Source organism: Varanus komodoensis, unplaced genomic scaffold, assembly GCF_004798865.1.
Source record: "Varanus komodoensis strain SLA01 unplaced genomic scaffold, ASM479886v1 scaffold20_1, whole genome shotgun sequence".
Classification (NCBI taxonomy): domain Eukaryota; kingdom Metazoa; phylum Chordata; class Lepidosauria; order Squamata; family Varanidae; genus Varanus; species Varanus komodoensis.
Window position 1 is genome coordinate 7,404,652 of NW_025335587.1, and position 8,763 is coordinate 7,413,414.

Sequence of the window (8,763 nt, forward strand, 5' to 3'; positions counted from 1 at the left end):
CACTGGAAAAATAAATGTTCAGCGGCAGAGTCAAAGAAGCAGTGTCTGTTTTACATTAAGACAACTGTCTTATCTCGGTCATTCACATTAATACTTTTATTCCTGATCAAATTCATTCACAAGTAATACTGATTTCAATAATTTTTATAAACAGATAATTGTGCTTAAGACTAACGCTTTAATTAAAATTCTAATTTACAACTTTTTGGGGGGCTGGACTCTAGGTATTATTAGAAACAGATTTTTCTCTTTAAAAATATAGATGTATAACAATGGGGACCCTTCTTGAACTGTCTTATATTGGCAGATTTTGTGTAGGTGGAAACATTTGCCTTTAACACCTCTATGACAGCATTTTAAAGGTAACCTTTCCCTGCATGGTGATGACATGATGAAAAGCTTCGCCTATAGACTCCAGCCATCTTGCGCAGCAGTTAAAGATACATGTATCCTGGCAGAAAAAATGCTAGCAAGCAGAGTTACCCATCACATATTTTGTACATATATTGAGATATTGTTCTCTAACTCAGTTCAGAGCAATCACAGAATCCTGGCATAAGATACTAAATACAGAAATAGAAAAAAAATAGGCCAAATTTACATAAAAATGGAAGAAATGCAAGAGAGCGAAGATCAAACATACATTTAAAAGGTGACTGGGGAGAAGCTAACATGCTGAAGGAGTCCCATTTACCTCACAGACTTCCCATGCTCAGACACAGAGACCAGGAGTTGCCCTGGACAGCTTGGGCTTTGGAACAATCCTGCTGCCTAGAAGGCAAGTCTATTCAGGGACTAGATCAAAGTTAAAGGCGGAATCCTAAACTGCAGCTGCAATGTGGTAACTTGGAATATTATTCCAATTCCTGGAATGGCATCTTCAGATATTATTATCTTGGCAGCAGCTCAGACTTTTCTGCCCACTGCCTTCTTTCCTGCTGCCTCAGACTCACCCACATAGGTAGAATATATATTTAGAGGTTTATGAGAATGTTTTGGCCCAGTGGTGATGCATCGCTTATTACTTTCCACATGAACCCTGGTAGGGTCTGGAGGGGGCCACCTCAGCTAGTCAGAACTGAAGCAGAATATGCTCATGCAGTTCATCAGCCCAGGGGTACCCCATTGGCTTATACAGCACTTAGTACAGTCTACCTGAATACCGAGTTCAGAAAAAATAAGCAGCAACTTTCATTTTGCCATGCATTTTTGCTCAGGGAGGGCAGGGGAAGCATGAAAAAGGCATTGCTTAGGAGTACAGTCTCAACATAAAGTATGCTTGCATCAGCTCTGTTTGCACTACAAAATGCAATCTGTTGTCCTTCAGAGTAACAGCCATTTGAGCTTTGTGTTTTTTGCCCTTTTTTGTCCAAGAAACTTCAGAATTTGAAAAAAAAATCCAACATGAAGCTGCTTCACTTGCATGGTTAAAGGTAAAAATAATTAAAATTGTCAATTTTTATGTATTTATTTTAAATTAAAAGAAGGGCTGAAACTTGCTAAAGTTAATTACTGGGCCTCAACATATTAAAATTGTAGAACAACTACTGGGTCATAATTTAGCATACGCTAGAATGAAGAATAAAGGGAAGAACAGTTTACATTTACCAAATTAACAATGGGAAATGAATTACTTTTAACCCACACTGATACTTTTTAATGAAGCTGCATGAGACAGTAGCAAGTCATAACCAAACTACAGTCTCTACAAATGCAAACAGTTCTTGCAGTAGAACAGGTGGCATTTGTGCACATATGTGAATGAAAGAGGAAGAGATACCAATTATGCTAATAGAAGCAAAACCATCTGGGTTAAGATCTTGACCTTTATGGGCATAGAAGGAACTGCTGTAGCAATGTAGAAAAAATGAAAACAAACATACAAAATGCCCTAGACAAATAAACAAGGCACTGAATGCAAGAAAGAAGGGTCTTAAATGAGTAAGAATAACATCTTTATTTGGCTTAAACTGCACAATACTTTTCTGAATTGATGCATATGCTGAAATGTCAATTAATGTATTTTTGCAAGCAGATAAGTCTCATTCAAAAAGTCAAAGTATTCATAATGAGATCTGGGTCCAATTCATATATGTGATCTATGGAAAAAAGTGGCTTGATACAAATGTATGAAGGACACTGTGCACTTGATTTCAGCAATGGAATTTTTATCATGCCGTTGCAAAGCTCCGGGGAAAAAGGCAGCTTATGCGATAGTAGTGAAACTGCAGCCACATGCAGGTTGGGTGGAACTGCTGCTTCACGCACATTCTCCTTCACATGCAGAATGGCCATTCCTGGCTTGACATAGCTACCATCTCACACGTATGAGGAGTGAGGAAATGCACATGATGCGTTGTAGAGAGGTACTCACAAAAGCTTGCACTGATTACTGTTTAGCAGTGTCCCCCTTTGCAGTACAAACAGAGTGACTTTTCATCAAATTAATTTTATGGCACATTTCTTCTTTTGCCCAGTAGCACTTCTTCTCCAATAAATAATGAAAACCCTAGGAAATAATCTGAGCAATTCTGAAATATAAGCCATTGCATGAGAAATACATTGTCTAGAAATTTCTGGGGGGAAAACCTATGAAAGGTGATGGCCCATTAAGCTAATCAGTCTCCAATTAGTCAAATCAGATTGTGTGTTCTAAACTGTAACAATAAAAATACAAATTATCCTTAACAACACTAGGTGGCAGTGGTGATACAGTCTCTCTCTCTCTCTCTCTCTCTCTCTCTCTCTCTCTCTCACACACACACACACACACACGCGCGCGCGCGCGCGCGCATGCGAGGACGACCTGGAAGATAGTGAGAACTTCATTTGATTTTGTTTTTGGTAAGAATTTACCAAAATTTACAAATTTGTTTGTATTTAAACAGAAAGAACATGAGATTTAATCAATCTGAAGATTGGATTAAAAGAACACCTTGCAGATTCAACACACCTTAGCTGTAAAATGAAGTCCAACTTTGTCAGCTTCAGCTTCTAAAGTCCTGCTGTATGGCCTATGAAACAGCAACTAGTAAGAAAGAGAAAAATGAATCCCAAAATTTGGTTCTTGCCAAAATCAGAGTCATCTTTTGCATTTATCCAGCTTTCACGCAAAAAAGCTATACAACAGATTCCCCCCTCCTTCAGAGTTTAGGGAAGGCACCACAAATGTGCATTTTCCTGCAATAGCTAATTAGGTAAGCTTTTGATTGACTGTGTTATACATCTTGTTCACATCACATTTTCTTGACAGTGACCCTTAATACTGATGAAGTGCTAGTAGTGGGTTTTTGGGTTTTTTTGTATGGTTTAATACTTGTTCAGCATATATTAGTTTTGTTTCACCATAACTTAAAAGATACCTAAAATAAGACTATCTGGAGCATATGGACAGTTGGAGGTCTACAATCTGATTTTAGGGTGCATTCCTATGCACATTCATTCTCAATGTTATTTTTGTCCCTTTTGCAGATAATTTTGCCAGTTTCAGAATATTCTTTGATTTGATTGAAGTACTGGTATATTCCCATTCAATCTTAACCAATTTAGCTTGGTTAAGTCATCTTACATTTAATTAGTTCTATGCTTTATTTCCAATCAAAACTTTTAATATTCTATTTATAACATTATAAAATTACATACAAAATAGAAATGGGATACTGTTTCATATCATTAGCTTATTTAGCTTCCCCCAACCCCCCAAATTCACATCAATTCTTACAGTGAAGTTTTCTAGTAATACATTTATCACAAATTTTTATTATATCCTCAGTTTTTATTTTTGTAAAGTAACTTTCTAAAAGTGTAATTGTATACAAATTTTCTTGAGAACAGTTCCATTAAAAACTGGGTCACGCTTCTAACTATGGTAAGCTTCAGGGTTGTAGAGGACATGTAAAGGACACAGAATAGGAAGGATGAGCTTGATTAAGTCATTTGTGATAGATCCTGATGCACACAAGAGAAGATTTCTATACCTGATCCAGTTTAGGTTGAACTTCCAATTGGCAATTCTAGTAAATCACCCATATAGACATTCTGTCCTTTCATCAGTCTTGGAAGAGAAGTCTAAAAAGCAATGTATTTCTTCTTTTCCCTGGCAATCTTTTCCACATTTAAAATTTAATTAATGAAACACATTAGAATCCTAACCAATGGTTCACTTAATTCATGGTTGATGGTTGGTTGACTTAGCTAGGGTATGACTGGCAGACGGCAAGCAAGCTTTGTTTTCTCAGTCTCTGGATTGTTTTTCCCTCTTCCCTGCCCATCCCCTCCTTTGTAGCACTGTGACGCTGGCAACAGTAATGGCTATATTTGTTTCTTTGCTACTCATACCTACCATCTTTGTAGCCTGGCAAAGCAATTCATGAGCCACACACAGTGCCAGATTCAAATCTGACAACCTTTCCTTTGAACAACACAGAATTCATAATCCAACAATGCTGTTAGTCTGTATTTGCTCATGGCATGGTTTGCTGTTTCACATATCATGAGAACCAATACTTCAACATTCCAGGGGTTGAATAAATCATGTTATATTTGAACTGAATGGACATTCTTTTCACAGAAAGGTATTTGCAAGAACACTGAACTTTCTTTCCTGCGTGGAACAGCGAATGCTGTCTTGCTCAAGTGACTATTTCCATAACAAAGTGGTTGTGCCCATGTACTAGTGTACCCAATCACTATAGGTCACCACCAGAGTTCACAGGCACGCTTTCGAAGTGGCCTCTTCTGTTCAGTAAACATTAGTCTTTATTGCTGATGCAAAGTCAACACTGCATCACCAAAAATGGAATGGGGTCAGACAGTTAAAATACATTTGGAACTACTAGATCATAATAAAAGATTACAAATGTTAATAGAGAGGTTGATAAGGAGTATTGGTTAGTACAAATGACACTAGATTCTGGGAGTGGCCATCATACTAAGTCCAGGCAGCTGTGGAGGCTAAGGAATAGCAAGATCACTAGATTTTTGCAACCCAGACATTTTTCTGGCACTTCCCCATTGAAAAGTGCTGTCACAGATATTCTCCATTTCTGAAACTTGAAGGGAATGAAACTGCCAAATGTGACAAGGAGCAAAGAACTGGGTTTGGCAACTTGTGCACCATAAAGCATGCATGGTACCCTCGAATCATTGATCATCCTGACAGTTCACTCAGCCATTTTAGGTTAGGTTACTGAACTGCCTTTTCCTACTTCTTTGATTTTATTCCTGACTGGCAGGAAGTTCAAGTATAATAAGGAACTTTGCAGAGAAAACGGGACATTTATTCTCCACTCCGTTCTGGTTAATGAGCCTTGTAGCACTGAACCAGAAAAAGCCAAGTGGAAGAATCTGAAGGCATCCAAGATTCTGGATTGTCTGGGAGATCGGTGGGTTTCGCCCAGGAATGTTAAAAAAAAACCAAACAAAACACAATATCGCCTCAATAAAAGTACAAAAAACCCCCACCCCTATTGTATTTTAAATTGTTTTCCAGGTGATCAAGTTAACCTTTAACACACAAAGGAACAGAAGGAGAAGTTCAACCGCAAAATGCACACCATACTTCAGAGAGCAAACATTACAGGTGATGAATGATATAGCAGAATTTAAATTATTGATTCAAGGTAACTATGCTCAATCAGTATTATGCCTAGGGCCAGGAGAAGAAGTTTATAATAAAAATGCTTACTGGCTTATAATGGTGATCAGGGAAATAAGAGAATATTCCATTTCCTACTTTTGCTCCCAGCTCACAATGGTCTGAAGCTTAGAAGCCAGCAGGCAGCATTTATATCTCTATGAATTGAGCCATTATTTTTTTTCAGCTAATGGTCAACAACAGTGTGGTATTCATAATACAGCCACTCATTGATCTTCCTCTATTGTAGCTGCTCTATATGGTCTTATTTTTCAGCAAAGAGATCAAGATCTTCTTAAATGTATGGAATGCGTTACCATCAGAGATTTGTCAGGTGCCTACTCTGCTGAGTTTTAGGTGCCTGATTAAAATGTTTCTTTTCCAGCAAACCTCTGGCACCACTTAGAATATTTCTGCAGCAATTTGTACCAGTTTTAATTTACTAACTTAAGTTTTATTCTTGTTGATTATTTATAAGTTATTTTATCTTATGTATTTTAATTTTATTATTTTATTTATATTATCTATTGGTAATTTTATTGTAGTGGCTGCCCAGAGAGCATGCTAATAATGGGTGGCCTTTAAACAATTTAAATAAATAAATCTCTTCCCTTGAAGGAAGTGCATGCCAAGGCTTGCAACTGGCTACTTGTCTTGGCTGAGCGATGGTTTCTACCAGTGCTCAGGCTGACCTAAGAAAGTAAAAACTCTGCTGGATCAGGGCCAAGGTCTGTTACGTGCAACAACCCATTTCTAACAGCAACAAGCATGCTTTGTTACACAAAAGTAATCGTAGGCAAAATTGAAGGGCATAGCATTATCTAGAATCATATTCTCTTACCTCCCGAAACCTGCCATGGATCCACTGGCCAATCACTGCTAAACTGTCTTGTGGACAGACAGCCCAGATCACTGTGAGAAGAATGAGTGACAGAAGATCCAAGAAATGCTCCAAGCTTGCCTTCTCTGCCTTGAAACAAAGGAAATATATTTTTAAATTAATTTATAGCCTTATCTCAGATATAAGTATTTACAATTTTCTATTTTCAATGATCAATTAAAAAACCGTAAGTGTTAAAAGCATTTTCCCCCACTAACATGCAAGTCACTTTAAATAGCAGTCCGTATGGAAATTGTCACATTAATCTAATCATAAGATGCTGCAATATATTAAAATTAGGGGCAATTAGCCTTACACAAATAGTGGAGAAACGTGGAATGCACAAGCCACCTTGTAGCTGATAGATAAGCCCTACTTTTAGGCCTCTGTGACTGAGCTATCAAGACTAGTACAGATATGCTAGACACAGGCCTATTTTATTCAGGAAAAGAACAGGAATGGCCACAAACGTTGCCCACCTGGTGATCTCAAAGGATAGCTACAGAAATCATAGCAGAGATCATTGGGTCCCTTGGTCAGCCAACCCACAGATCTATTTAGAAGGATTTGCTTCACTGTCTCTACTAAAATAATCTAAGAAACAAGAAAGCAGAAGGAGCATGGTGCATTGAAGCTGGAGTGCTTGGGGTGCGGCTGGGGGGTGGGGGGCAGCTGGGGCAATCTTGTTCACTGGGATTCCCTGGTGGTCCCCTCCTCTTCCTTTGGCTCCATTCCCTTTCTGCTGACCACTGGTCATTTGATTACTTCATAGCTTTTCTGAAGTCTACCTGCCATTCTACAAGCTTGAAATTGTAGAAGTTTACAAGCTTAAGTTAAAACATACTGATATGTTTGACCTCATCTCTTTTGTCCTTGGTCCCATCCCATTTGCTTCTGGTCCTGCACACCCCAAGAGCTTCTCTGAACTGGAACTTGGCATTCAGGCTGAAAGACAGTCGCTGCACCAGTTGTAAAACAATTCTGAGCAACACCCACTTTGGGATTAACTACTGATTCTGATCTGTAAGAAAAACTACAGATACAGCATTAATTATAGAACTTTTTGGCCCAAAAAGGTAAGCCATGTTACATGATTAAAGCCAAATAAAATGTTCTCTTACTCTCTGCACCCATCAACATGCATTAGCTCAATAAGAATATATTTAAACAGAAAATACTTACAGCATGTTCAAGAACAGCATGAGCAATTTCATGCCCCAAAATGAAAGACAGTTGATTGATATCTAACACAGCGGCTAGCATGCCAGTGAAAACAAACATGTGTCCAGTCTGTGAGGCAGAAGGCAGTGGGGTGGGGGGGAGAATATTGCAAATAGGTTATTACAAAAGATCCTTTTCCCAGTTATATCTCCTCCTTTGTTTTCCATTTTTACTTACTGGAAGCATAAAAGCATTGATGCCTGGGTCTTCCACTACATGGAGAGTCCATCTGCACTCAGAAACCTGTGGAATATCCTTGTTGCTTTCAACTAGGTGAACAAAAACTTTTTTAACCACCTGATAGCGAGGGTCTGTTTCTGGCAGCATTTTATTTTTAAATTCTTCTACCCACTGGAATAAAACATAAGAGGAAAAATTACAGAATACTGAGTGACTCAAGAAAATTAAGATATACAATATACATGAATATAATCTAGTATGACAAACATACAGGACAATCTAATTCATGAGGGGTGGAAATGTCACACATGCTGTATCTCGCTTGAGACAAATAATGTGCTGTGGAATACAAATGTAAGAATCTGCTTCAGCAAAATGTGTAACTCAAGAAAGATGAACTAATTAAAAGAATGCATCCGTATAAAGAAAATGCAAACAAGCAGCATATGCCTTTATCCAACAGACAATGTCAAACCCTTCACTTATGACACCCCTTTAAATAAAGATGAGAATCTTGAACCCCAGCTGTGTGTAAAGGCCAGCAAAGTGGTACTTATGCCTACCATCTTCTGCTAATGAGGGTCACAGGTAGATCTAGAAAAGTAATCTTACTGAGACTTTTCTGAACTGCATCTGCAAGTCAGCTCATAGACAGACCATAGATCTGACTCAGTAATGTCAGAACAATGTTCACCATCCTGAAATAGTAACCATTCTGAAATCTGTCATTCAAAGTCAAAACTGTTGTGCACTTGCCAGTAAGGCCTAGTTTGGGATTTCTTTCTTCTTAAGGAGGGAGATGGTTGCTTTTTGGACAGGAATCATGAATACTGTAGAGACTGAAGGA

At 38.1% G+C, this 8,763-nt stretch overlaps 1 protein-coding gene across 10 annotated transcripts in view; it reads right to left on the minus strand.

Annotated features, from left to right (window-relative positions):
• The window catches only part of OMA1 (OMA1 zinc metallopeptidase), a 261,075-nt gene that overhangs the window by 243,827 nt on the left and 8,485 nt on the right, over positions 1–8,763 (minus strand). For all 10 annotated transcript variants that reach the window (XR_006414721.1, XR_006414722.1, XR_006414723.1 and 7 more), the window contains 4 exons: positions 7,914–8,087; positions 7,698–7,805; positions 6,477–6,605; positions 2,954–3,028 (listed from right to left, as the gene is read on the minus strand). Coding sequence is in view for 3 of the 10 variants with exons in the window: in XM_044430007.1 (XP_044285942.1) it covers positions 2,954–3,028; positions 6,477–6,605; positions 7,698–7,805; positions 7,914–8,087 (486 nt within the window). In the remaining 7 variants the exon portion in view is untranslated. The remainder of the gene's footprint in view (positions 1–2,953; positions 3,029–6,476; positions 6,606–7,697; positions 7,806–7,913; positions 8,088–8,763) is intronic.